The sequence below is a fragment of the Apus apus genome, chromosome 10 (assembly GCF_020740795.1).
Source record: "Apus apus isolate bApuApu2 chromosome 10, bApuApu2.pri.cur, whole genome shotgun sequence".
Taxonomy (NCBI): Eukaryota; Metazoa; Chordata; class Aves; order Apodiformes; family Apodidae; genus Apus; species Apus apus.
Genome location: NC_067291.1, coordinates 6587501 through 6601563, shown reverse-complemented (window position 1 = coordinate 6601563; position 14063 = coordinate 6587501). Strand labels below are relative to the sequence as shown.

Here is a 14063-nt window from a genome sequence, read left to right as displayed (position 1 = left end):
ACTGGCAAGTCTGCAATTATGGTCTTACCTAAGGGATTGTCTAGTTCAGGCAAAAATTACTCATGCTTCAAGTGCCCTACACTATGCTTCAATGTCAATCACCACTAAGCCCCCCTATACTGAAATACAGCAGCAGAAGACCTGCCAGATCTGAAACCTAACATCTCTAGTACTTGAGCAGGCTGCCACAGCTTTTCAACTAGCCACAGCTTCTGGACTTGTGAACTCACACCCCACTGCTACTGATAACCATGATCAAAGCTTCTGGCCCCACTTACAGACTGACCCAAACCTCAGTTTTGGACCTGATGAGTTAAAGCTAAAATATTTCTAAAGCTAATTAGGTACAATCCACAATTTTTACTGGAAGCAGAACTTTCGTATCTACCTTTTCAGTATAGGTAGGTGTTAATGTCCAAAATCCACACAATGCCAGAGAAATTACATTAAGAAAATAGAATTTGGCACCTAAATATTCCAAAAAGTGAAAGTGAGAGTGTGCATTAATTAATGCACACTGAGAGTGTGCATTAGTAATTTTTTAGTTCACAAATGGAAACTGTGAACATTGACGTTTAGATTCACATCTGACTCTGAAGTAAATGTTATCTTTTCTTTTGTACCAGCTGATACTGGAACTGGCTCAAAATGAACAAACCATTAAGGAAAACTATGTTCCTATGTAATTTTTTCAACATAATGAAAAATACTCATAAGAAACCAGCCTCCCAAAATTGATGGGAAAGAGTCTGTATTTACTAGGACCCCTTTTATAGTTCCTTTCTCCAAGAGTTACTTCAGTGTTCAGAGGCTTTTTGAACTAGGAATACATATACTGTTTTGATTTTTTAGGACAACTGTTAATACTTAGAAGCTTCACCAGCAGAACGTTTCATTTATTAGTCACAATTTTAATTGCTCAGGAACACATACAGTAAAACCCCTTCTTTGTGTACTTGTAATTCTTCACAGAGTGAAAGAAAACTCTGAATCCCATGTTTATGTGCTACAGCTTTTCAAGTTTCTGCCTCTATGCTCACCCAGCAGAATGGGGCCTGGGATCAGCAAAAGGTTCTTGAACAGAGTAGGGACTGCAGGTGGATTCTTTGAACTGAGCCATCTTTTTTTTCAAAGAAACTGAAAATTTCTAGTGAGTTCCTGAGCCTCCATGGAATTGGGTACATACCAATTCTCTGAATACATAGAAATCTGGATACTATCAACATGAAGCAAAGTTTTGCAGGATCAGACCTCAGTTTTGTTCACTTTTTTAGTTACAATGTAAATTTTCTTCTAAGTGACCTCATCCAAAAGCCACTGAAGTGAATTGGAAAAATTCCCACTAACCTCAACAATTCTTAGACCATTATGATCTATAAAAAGTCGTATTTTTATTGCCTTCCTTTAACTTCAGCAGCAACCTGATGGGGAGCTCCACAGCCTGCTACACATGCAGCACCACATTAGGACAATCACTGCTGACCAGAGTAGATAAATTTGAAAGCTAACACATGGAAAACATTATGAAACTATTTTAAACCTTTTGAAATGCATCACTGAGTCAATAAAAACTATTTCTATGCATATACTGAGGCAGATAGTAGTTCTTAAACTCTAAATAGGTTGATGGGTATTTTGTAGGAGGGACCCTCTTTTCTACCTTACTTACCAAACTTGCTTTATGTATTTTCTATCTATGTCAGTTGTTCAATTCTTTTTAAACATGAAAAAATTATTCACAGGGCATTTTTCAGTTGTACCTTCTAGGCTAATGAACCCACACTGCACAGAAGAAAATGTTTAAAGTCAAGAATATATACTTGATTTTAAAAATTGAAAATTGTACAAGAAATATGTTGAATATTTCATACATTAAACAACAAAGATGGAACACACATTGATAATCCTTTGCTTAACTGTTGCCCTATTTATTCAACATTCCCCAAAGTTCATGCATAACACGTTAAAATGATTACACAGTCTCGACCTTGCAGTTCTATTTCAGTCTCCAGAGTATTTTATGTATTTGGGAGACATGGCAGGATCACTAAGGTTTGTGCAAGAAGAGCACATCTGCAAAACACTGTGAGCCCTACATTTCCCCTCATTCTAGTGCATTATACCACAAGAAACAGTTGTGCAGATCTGCATGACAATGACTCCTAGGACTACAACCATATAACTAATAAAAAATTGTTTCCTTGTGAAGCTGGAAAAGGCATCTGTTCAGAGCATTCGAGCCTGCTTGTCTCCATCTGCTAAAAAAGGAATCTACCACCAAAAAGAAAAGATTTAAGAGAATTCTGACTGGGATTCATTTTTCATATCCCAAAAGAGACATAGCAATAAGGATACGATGCCCTCTTTACACTTGTGTTTTGCTATAAAGTAGCCAAAGGAAGTGAAAGATTTTGATCCAAAAGCAAAGACACATTTTTGGAGTGGCATTTTACCTCCAAAGGTTAAAGAAGAAATTTTCCCTTGGACAACATGAGAAAAAGCAATTACAATATAATCTCAAAAAGACTGAAGTACCCCAAAGCACTTATTCAACATACATACTAGGCATACAGCAACCATACCAATGCAAACAGCACTAAAAAAGTATGAAAAAAGCTCCCTTTTGGTAAGACAGTTGAGATAATTGATTTGTCCCTCTGTTCTCTCCCTTCTCCTGACAAACCCAACATACAAGACGATCTGATGCTACAAAGTGAAACAGAGATTTTAAAAGATTATAATTCTACTACTGGGTAAGGTTGTCACACAGCCCTCGCTAGAACTGATAAAAAAGAGGAATCAGCACTACCTTTATTTCCTAACTCATACATGGCAGAGGTCTGGGCTCTTGGAAAGTTGTGACTGGCACAAGATCCAGAACAGAGGACACAGAAAATGGAGACCAATCCCTGAAATTGCCCAAGGCTGGTTAAATTCCTAGGGTATGTTAATTTAAAACAACCTTGCTCTGTTTTCACTCCTGGATGATCACTTCCATAACCACACCCTCTGATTCCTAGGAAGGCTCTGTTTCTAAGGTATTCTTATTCCCAGTTTTATACAACCCAGACTGCTTCCCAAAGCAAAGGGATCCAAATCCTCAGTTGTCTACTTGCAGCAAGTTTCAGACTGCTCTGCACAGGCTCCAGACACAATGATGCCATATAAGGAATATATATATACATACACACATATATAAGAACTGTTACAGATTATGTGAGGTCACACACTGTTGGTTCATGTGATCCCTCTTATTAAAACTTTGCTCGACAGCGGAGCCAGATATTGAGAAAGCTGTGATAAAGCTACTAAGGACTTTGCACGAGTAGGCTTGTTTTTTTGGATCAAAGTATTCCACTGATTCATTTTATAGGGTAATGTTGGGGTTTTTATAAATTAATTTCTGAATATTGGGTGTCACTTTTTTGTTCCAAGGGCTACTAGCAGGTGAAAATCTACTACAGAAATTCAACAAAGCCTTTGTTGACCCATTTCCACAAGAACAAATAAAATGAAAGAACACTACAGTGGAAAAAAAGGTTGGGTGCTTTTTCAGTTCACAAGTGTATGCATTTGCACAACATTTCTCCAAGACACTTGCACAGGTTCAGGTAACTTGTTGATACTGAAGGCAGGAATACAAATCTAACCCCATGGAGGTCTTGCTGTTGGTACCCAGTGGAGAGAGTCAAGGCAAATTTTATCAAAGTAGGCTTAAAAGGATTTATACCAGTCAATTCCACACGTACTTTGCAGAAATGAAATCTTCCCTCTACATTCTATTCCAGCCTAACAATCTTCATTACCACACAATCTGGATATAATTTTGTTTCTAAATCTGATCCTGAAAGGCACAACATCCATCCTGAACTTTCTGCTCCCACCAAAGGAGCCAAGAAGAGTGCTTTGAAATGAGGGTATGAGTATGGTCCTCACTTCAAATAGTGCAGTTAAAAATATGTATGCATTATTATTTAAATAGTAACAAACCAGAGAATCCAAAGTAAAGGCCTGGCTCTGACACTGCTAATCTTCTTACAAATGCAAATAAAAATGTGTATATTAATAAAATTATATAGGAAGCATAATTATAAAAGGTAAGTTGCCAAGTGGAAGCATTAAGTGTCCATCTATGTAAGTATCTATGCACATTTTTTTATTAAAACTTTCTATAGAAGTACTACATATTTCAGTAATACCCAGGATATTTACAATTTCCAGATCAAGCTCAACACAACAGATGTTCAGGAAGCAGATCTATTGATGAAGTCAAAGAAGTGACTCAGATACTTTAGCACAGCCATACTTTAAAAACTTTGCAAACTTCCATCTGCTTTCTCTTCTGATCCATTCCCAAATCAGGAATAAATAAGAGACATAGCATAAAAGAACTACTACTTCTACTGCATTTAAATAAATTCTAGTCTCATAAGGAGCAACATTTCAAAGAGATTTCCATTAAAAACGAAAAAGAACTTTCAGTAATGTGTGAAAAATGGATGCCTCACTGCCTCAGAAAGTATTTCAAATGAGTCCAGAGGAAATCAAAGCTCATATTCCAACAGAATTCAAGAGGAATTGTATGCCTATAGTGCTTCAGCTTCTGTCAATAATTTTAGGTATATGCTTCAACACTAATCAGGTACTGGCTTACTGTTCAGTTTAATGTTACTCATTTGCTAAGTAATTGTTTCAGAAACAGCTAGAGATTAAGACTGATCTAACTTACTTGTAACTCAACAGATACTAGAAAAGGCCAAGCAAAGCAAATTGCAGTATGTGTCATGTGTCAACCCATGCTGTAGTTGAAGACATGAAGCCATGAGTTGTTATAAAATACAAAATAGGACATAGATTTCACTCTATTTTTCCAAATTAATTTTGTAAATCTCAGATTATGCTAGCTCTTAACCCTGAAGAGAAGTACACATGAAATGTTTATGTGAACAGCACATCAAAGTGAATTATATCAGCATAGTTGTTTAACACTTATTTTACTTTATAAGCATAGACTTAGACTTGCTTTGCAGGAATGAACTGAGACCAACTCCTAGACAGGGTTCTTTTTTCTTCTATACACATCCTACAAACAATTTAAAAAATGGGCACTAATAAACCCTTCATTTTTTGTGACAAAATGCTAGAATGCAAATTCTGCTACTATCTATATTCTGTTATTAGCTATCATTAGAGAAGTGTGCACTATTTGACTTGTAGCTAATCAATAAATAAAAACACCACCTACTCATTATGTTTCAAACCTCCTAAAACTCTGTTGCCTCTTCAATTTATCTGTCTGGCTTGAGCATTTCACATAAACCAGGAATAACAAACAAGAAAAAGTCCTAGAAAATGCAGTGCAATGCAATTAAATGTACAGGCTTCAAGAACAACTAGCCACAAAATGGAATAAAAGCAATCAAGATGATTCTAACAGGTGGAGGAAAAAAAAAAAAAAAAAAGAAGCAGAGAAGTGCAGTCTATTGTCATGAGAAATTAAGACTTCAAGCAGCTGCCTCACTGAATATAATACCTTGCAGCTGGATGAACTGCAGCACAGCTGGATTATATACTGTGTCTGACTTCCAGTGGAGCAGGCTCCAATTTGAAAGAATGTATTTTTTATTTTTAAGAAAGAGAAATTGTATCTCAGAAAAAAATGCTCAAACTTTGCAGTACTTTTCTGCTTGTAAATTTTGCTACCTTTAAAAGGAAGAAAATATTCAGGTTGCCAAAGAATACTTTTTTAACTATTTCAAGTTTTACACACTGGAGATGCAATCACAGCTCCTCCTAGATTTCAAAGCTTAATTCCACATCTGATGCAGGCAGAGACAGCCCTGCCAGAGGCTCCCCTTGCTGGCTACCACACCAAAGAGCAGCAGAGGACAGGAAAACCAAGGGTCCCTGCAGGACTCTGCATCTAAAGAGAGCTCAGAGCCACCATGCACTCCTTGCACATGCACCACTCCTACACCCACCTGGTACAGGTAGAATTCTAACTGCTGTGACAGAACCCACAGCTAGGATTGCTGCATAAAACACTGTCTATTACAAGAGCCTGCCTGTCATTATCAAACCAGACAATGTATTTTGGATGTATAAGATTATCCAGGTATCCTCCTGAAGATGAAGTATCAGATAGATTATTGTCTGGAGATTACTGGATTTCTGTTTTAACTGTATACATGATTTCTGAACAAAAGATCTGCAGTTGTCTCCCTCCTCTCTAGGAATGCAGTTATTCTTCATTAAGAGAGGCCTGTGGTCAGACTTCCACTATCATTTTCAATGAACCAGTAAGTTTTTTCCCTTCAATAGATGTTTTTCAAGCAGCCATCAAACCACTCAGGTTATAATTTTTTCACTACAATTAAAAATAAAAGGTGAAATAACGAGTTCAAATTAGAGTTCAACTATCAGAATAATTAAAATATTTCTTGTTTTTGTAGATTTAAACTTCCTTACAGATTTTATGGTCCTGTCACTGTGATGTTTTCCTTCTGTCACAACTGGATCCTTCCTCTCAAAACCTGCCTTTAAAATCATTATGTGCTATTGGTTCTTCAACATAAACTAGGTTTTTTTCATTAAATACCCTAAAGCCATAGGGTTGGCTCTTTTAATACAGACAAAAATTTGTGTTGGAGCAGCAGGTAAAATAGGGCTTAGAAATGCAGCTGCATCCATCTGAACAAGGCAGAAATAAAAATGTGTATCTTAAAATAACAATAATTACACTTAACTTACCATCAAGACAAGGCTGTCTTATGGTTTAGCTGCACTTATTAATCCAACATAAACAACTAGGAGCAAACTGTGCTATGTAGGGGAGGGAAAAAGAAATTATTGTGGTGTGGTTTAAATCCCCTGAGTCATCTTGCCTGGCAAAGTGAGTCAAAGCTGCTGTGGAGGAAGGAAGGAGAAGGAGGTGAGCTGAGCTGGCTTAGTGTTACCTGTGTCTTCTCAATAGCAGCTTGAGAATGCATCAAAGACAATACATCAACTGTGGACCAAAGCTGCTCATCTAAAGGAACTACAAAGAGTGTGCTAAGTACTGACGGAAATGTCCGTTTCTGGGTATGTGTGCTGCTTCTGGCTGCCATCTAGTTGTATTATAAGTAGCTACTTACACAGAAGGCAATGAAAGCCATATTCAAAGCATTCTAAAAAAAATTCAAGATATTCTCAAGCAGAAAAAAATTAACACAGTTTACTGAAATCAAGCCATATTGAACACTTGTCATTAAAAGTATCTGCATTTTTAAAAAATAGTTAAGTGTAGTAGCTGAAATACTCCTTCAACACTCTACAGAGCCAATAGTATACCAGTCAGAGTAGGACTTACATGCTTTCATTCCTGTAACATACAAAAAATATTGATGTGAGGTTATCTACTTGTCTGCCCACAAGTAAATGCAGCAGACAAACAGAGCAAAATGAGCAAGACTCAAACAGCCAAAGCCTCATGGTGTAAAAGTCACATTTTCCTTTCCAAAACACAATCTGCATAATGATACAAAACCAAGTTGTTAGAAATGAAATGTAGTGTTGATTTTGCATTCTAGTGTTAGAAACGTAGTGTTGGGTTTGGTTCACATATATATATTCTAGTGTTAGGAACATACAGTTTGTGTGAGCACATATATATACTTTAGTGTTAGGAATATAATAGTTTGTTTGAGATAAGTGAGATATCTGCACATTCCAATTACACCAGGAGTGGTTTATAGCCCAAGAAACTGAGGGACTTAATTGGGCTCCATCTGGGGGATCTGAACATGGAGAAGGATTTATGGCCCAAGATAAGGCCGAACAAAGCTACTTCTATGTTGCTCCTCAGGGCAGGATGACACCAGTAGATTGTTAATTGGGAAGACAGCCAAGGGGGCAAGAAAGGTCAAAATTTTACCTTAAAAAGTAAAAAGTAAACTGCTAGAATGGAATGTGTAAACAGGGGTGGGAAACTTATACGATAATTTGAAGCGTCGGATAGGCTGTAAACCCTGGAGTACCCAGCCAGTGAGGAAACAGGGGAGGGAACTTTGCGTCGGGAACAGGGAATATAAACCGTTATTCACCTTGGTATAGGTGTGCCTACTTGCTTAGGTCACCCATTCTTGCAAGGATGTAAATAAACTGTGCTTCGCTGAAGGATCTGTGTGGGCCTGTCCTTGGCGCGACAAATGTTTCTCACAAAGTTGTATTCCCTTACCTTCTGCAAAGGGTTCCCATTCATAAAATCGACCCATAAATGGCTTGTTATTGTATGATGCACATTGCACCTCTCTAATATTTCTGCTGCTTTCAGGACAAATCTGTTGAAATTAAAGAAAAAAAAAAATCATCAGATTATAATCAATAGCAATGTTATTATTGCTTTCTTGTTAATTCCCTTTAGAAGGTCAGTTAAGGCAATGCCAAATTCTAATTCAGATAAATGTTATTAATATCAGGAGACTCCTTTTCTTTACAACAGGAAATATACAATATGTTTTTAAGAAACAGTATTTTCTGTCTGCAGAAAAAAAAATTAATTTGTGGAGTTCATAGGGCAACAGTTCTACCAAAGAAAAAAAACACTAATATTTAATTGACCTGTCATTTTCCTTAGCAAAAAGATGACACTTCAAGATAAATTCAATAAATTAGATCTGAATTATTTCCTTTCCACTATAGCTCCATATTTTTCTTTATTAATTTTTCTAGGCTCAGATTCAACAGAGTTGAAACACTTAATATACATGCTTCCCTAACATATTAGCATTCTCATCCTGTGCTTTTGTCTCATATTACTGCCTTTTTCTATATTTCTACATACTGCTATTAGTGTCATTGCATTACTTTGTATTTTAACTCATGCTTTTAAATTTTAGCTTCAGAGTTCTTGAAGCTAAATAGTGGGAAGAGTTTCTTATATACAGGTGCACACACACACATGTATTGAGGTAATGCAAGTTTTACAGACAGAAGTAACGTATTTTATCACGTCACCTGCAATACAAGCCTTTAGTAGGCAAGCCTGTTTAGGTGTGAAGCAGATTCCAAAAGTAAATACAAGCTAAATACTTAATTACTTGTTCTGCCTGTATCCTCACATTACAGCAGTTAGAGCAAAAGACCACTCTGTGTGTGGGCACACACAAAAGGGATAAAGATGTGTAGAAAAGGCATAGGGGTTAATTAAAACAATTTTTATGCTCAGAGAAAATAAACAACCTTTGGCCACAAACGCATTTTTTTCAGGTAGCCTTCAGATCATCCAACTGGGTATTAAAAACACTATTCAAGAACAGTAAAAACCACCTAAAGAACTGAACTAGAACAGCAGAATATCTTTTATATAGGGAACAGATTTCAAGAGAAAACTAGAGAAAAATATACAAAAGCACCATTTCTATATAAAGATGTTTGTCACTGGATCAGTGAGATGTCAAAGTCAAGAGTTTTCAAGTGGGCTATAAACTGTACCAAAGACATGCCTGGGGGAAGGTTCATGGACTACATTATCTTTTGTTAGGATCATGGTAACAAATCTTCTAGATTAAACAATGTTTCTGCCCAAACAGCCATCTGTACTTTGTTTGGCCACCCTTCTGAGATCTCCAAGTACATGCAAATATTGTTTTCCTCAACAAACCCTCTAATAAAAAAAAAAAAAACTTCCACAAAAATAGGACCATGAGCCACCAAACCCCATTGGAAGGGTGGGACCAGAAGTCTTTCTAGTGCTAAACACAGAAAGAAAGCTGTATTGCCACAGCTGAAATATACATCTTTACATCTGTGACACAGCTAATTCAGCCACAGGCAGCAACCAGCTGAGGCTAGAAAGCTTTCATTTTTCATGGAAGCCAATTGCAGTGCATACCCTAAAGGTGCAGGGGAGAACCTGAGCTGGCATGAATTAAGATCACTACACTAAACTACAGCAGAACACCAGCCTGAAGGGTTTCTGTTTTAAACGCTTTTCCCTTTTTTTGGCACATGTTTTCTGACAGTCTATTGTGAAGTTTTGTTGCTTGGTGTTTTTCCTTCTCTGAGCCTTGAGCTCATGCTCTTGTGTACCAATATTTCTGGCTCATAAACCATTTCCTGTACACCCTGCTCATACCAACAATGTATGAATAAAAAGATTAAAATATTCATTGCTGTTGCCAAAAAATAGTGACAGTAACCCCTTCTAAGATCATTTTTATATAGCTACAATTTCTGTTTTTAAACTTACTGGAAGTTGCCCACAGAACAGAGGCCCCATTGCTTTAAAGCAGGACAAAGGAATGACAAACACACTAAACACTGTGGATCAAGCTGTAATCAGAAGAAAAGGCTGACTTGGTAACAACCCTGATACTTTAAAAATCCCAACTCAGGTGTATTTACTCCATTTCTTTCATCAAAGTTTAATTACCAAAAAAAATTTTTAGTAAAAATTTGAGTGACCTGGTCTAAAAAAACTCTTTGTTTTATTCTTTATACAGATTATTCTCTTTTTTTATTTTTAAACGTCCTTTAAAAATATTTTATGAAAGCATTAACCGCAAGGTGCAACTAGTCAAATTTACCACAGTTTATGACTTAAAAGGCTTAAAAGATTTATACTATGTGTATATACTAGTAAACACCTATACATCAGTTAATCCCACCCAAATTCTTACTGCATAGCTGAACAAAGTAACAGGTTTACACTGTTCATTGTTCAGCCCCACTGAAAATGAAATCCTTGAGCCTTTCTCTGAAGAGCTAAGAGTGTCAGGCACTTTCTCTTGACCTCTCTGGCTTTATAACACCTCTTTTAGACAGAAAATACAATGTTATCACTAAAAGGAAGCATAACCCTGTGCAATCAAAAGGGAAACTTCAGCATAGGGGTTTCTGCAGATCCTAATTTTTTTATTTATTCCCCAAGAGTACAACTTATTTTTACACTTTTATTCCTATTTCTGTCACAAACATATAGCTTGCCTATAAAACTCCTAAAAGTCAGCAACAAGAATCTCTGATAAGAAAAAGTAGTCCAGAGGAGAAGGATCTTGGAGTCCTGATGGACAGTAAATGATCCATGAGCCAGCAGTGTGCCCTTGCTGCCAGGAAGGCCAATGGAATCCTAGGTTGCGTAAAGAACAGTGTGGCCAGTAGGTCGAGGGAGGTCATTCCCCCCCTCTACTCTGCCCTGGTGAGGCCACAGCTCTAATACTGCATCCAGTTCTGGGCTCCACAGTTCAAGAGAGACAGGGAGCTACTGGAGAGAGTCCAGCAGAGGGCGATGAACATGATTGGGGGATTGGAGCATCTCATGAGGTAGGGCTGAGAGAGCTGGGAGTCTTTAGCCTGGAGAAGGCTGAGGGGAGACCTTAGCAATGCCTGTAAGTATCTAAAGGGTGGGTGCAAGGAGAATGGAGCCAGACTCTTTTCAGTAGTTCCCAGTGTCAGAACAAGGGGCAACAGGTACAAGCTGGAACATAGGAAGTTTCATTTAAATATGAGGAAAAACTTATTTACAGTAAGCATGACAGAGCACTGGCACAGGCTGCCCAGGGAGGTTGTGGAGTCTCCGTCTCTGGAGACATTCAAAACCCGCCTGGATGCAGTCCTGTGTAAAGTGCTCCAGGTGATCCTACTTCAGTGGGAGAGTTGGACTGGATGATCTCTAGAGGTCCCTTCCAACTCCAGCAATTCTGTGATTCTGTGACCATCCAAAGAAAGCTCATAATCCCAATGTCTAACAGTTGTACCTTACAGAGTTCATTTGCCTCCCAGCTCACGCACTGGGCTGGGAGATGCTGGAAGATGCCTGAGGACCAAGCCAGGCTGTCCCACAGCACGTTCCCTGCAGAGTGAGGTCTGCAGCAGGGCACACCTGTGCTTGGCTCCCTCTGCCCCAGGCTCTGCCCATGGCACAGTCCCTATACCCTTACTGTGCCTCTGCCAAACAAAGAGCAATTTTGCTTTAAAAAGCAGGCATGTTGGCATGTTTACAGATGAAGAATGTTCCTGTGGCTAAGCCAGAGTACTAGGATTTAAACAACCTGAATTTCTTTCCAAAATCTTCCAGAGGCTTTCAGAATCAACTTTGCTAAAATATTTAACCTTATTCTGTGATTCTCCCTTGGTTCCCCCTCAGTAAGATGAGGGCATTAGGATTGTGCTGCTTGCTAGGGACTTGAAAACCAGTTTTTGGAAAACAAAATGTTGACTTTGATTCATTCTTGTGTTAGTAACAGATCTGGAACTTCATTTTTTCCTCAAAAACTTCATTTTGTTTTGTCATTACGGAGGGAGCTAAAGTTTTTCATAGAGATTTTGACATAAAAATAGAACCATCTCTTTGGACACTTGTAAAAAGAAGAAATCAATCTCCTTTTTAAAACAGGCTTGTAGAGGCCAGATCACCAAAAAAAATGTATGTTGCATCAAAGATAAATCTCAGATCTCACCATGAAAAGACATATACAAATTATCTAGAAAACTCTATGTTGGAAAAGGTTTTTTATATTATTATTTTTTCAGTTGTGTACTATGAAATTAGAAACAGCATCTAGAAGCTGTAATTTTGTATGGTTTTATATGATGACTGTCCTACTTAAAATGTTTCTTGGAAAAAACAATGCTGGACATGAAACACACAGGACTTAATTCAGCTCAGCACCTTCAAAGTGCTGGACATTCTCACACATGGTAAGACACTTCCAGAGCTGCTTTCAGAGACACTTTCCACTTCAGCTGTTTCAATGAGTATGACATCTTGGCCAACATCCTATACTTTCAAAAAGTGAAATTAAACAGCAGCAGCAGAGCACTACATTGATGAGGCAGGCAGTGCTTAAGACAAAACATTTCAGAAGTACCTCTTTGCATTTTGGAACCTCAGGCCAAATTTCTTTAAATGCACCGTGTCTGCAGTTGATAGAGACTTTACACATGTGAAACAGAAGCTTTGTGTATGTCTCAATTTCATCTGAGATATGCAGGTATGTAAGTATTCTGAGGGACAGCAACACACAGTACTTCTCTACATCATGTACCATTCCATCTTTCTTAAAATGAGATGCTAGTACAGCTAAGGCCATAAAACAAAGAAACCACCCTACTTGCTTTTTAGCTTTTGGGTAACATTCAAAAAGCACTGTTTTTTAACAAATCTTTGACACTTTGGTTAATTAATGAAGTGTTGGCAAAATGACACAAAATTATCAGCCTACCAGCAGATGTGCACACATGCCTGCCTTTAGCAAAGCTGCACTGAGATAATGTACCTCTGGAAATGCATAAATGGGCTATTTTGATTCTAAAAACATCTTTAAATGCAATTAAAACATTGACTAAGATTTTTGGCACTCCTTCATTCTTATGACCTAGACTAACTGGCAAACTCCAAGGTCCCATAGTTCTTCTGGATTCTCCATAATTCATAATTAGTATTTTCTATGTGCACAGTAGTATGTATTAAATAAAGTCCAAGTAATCTAGTTGTACTCTAGTTTTAAGTTCTGCAGTGGTTCTATCTAATCGTATTAATACTTTGACATTCCAAAGGATAAGCACATCTCCAAAGAAAATTAAAATACTTATTTCTGAAACAGTAACCTGAGTATTCTTCCTCTGTTTTCAGAACATAGTCTTAAAAGTGGTATGTCCATGCAATATGCACACTATATAAAGTCCAGTTCTTTACACAACAATCTACCATATCTGCAGTGAACTTCTGCTCTGAAATGCTCGTGCCTTGTTCCTCCTGAGGCCTATGGAAGTTTCATGTCCATACTTGAAAGTAGAGTCTGGGGTCCTTAGAATTTTAATTTTTCTGCCAAGTTGTTTCTCAGTGCAAAGGACCATGTGTGCCTGTATTGGTGTTACTTAGATTCAAAGCAACCTACTTCTTGTCTAGCTGAACACAAACTGAAAGTCAGCAACACATCCATTTAAATTCCTCTTTTACTGCCTCAAGAGCTCTAATTTTTTAAAATGGTAATAAAACAGGAAGCATGTCTACCAGCTTAAAAAATAAATAAGACATATTTAATGTGTGGCACAACACATTGGACATTTTAAAATTAAAATCA

The 14063-nt window shown here is 37.5% G+C and overlaps 1 protein-coding gene across 3 annotated transcripts in view; it reads right to left on the bottom strand.

Moving 5' to 3' along the window:
- THSD4 (thrombospondin type 1 domain containing 4) overlaps window positions 1–14063 on the bottom strand; it is a 258772-nt gene that overhangs the window by 183390 nt on the left and 61319 nt on the right. For all 3 annotated transcript variants that reach the window (XM_051629018.1, XM_051629020.1, XM_051629019.1), the window contains one exon: window positions 8216–8318. In XM_051629018.1, the coding sequence (XP_051484978.1) occupies window positions 8216–8318 (103 nt within the window). The remainder of the gene's footprint in view (window positions 1–8215; window positions 8319–14063) is intronic.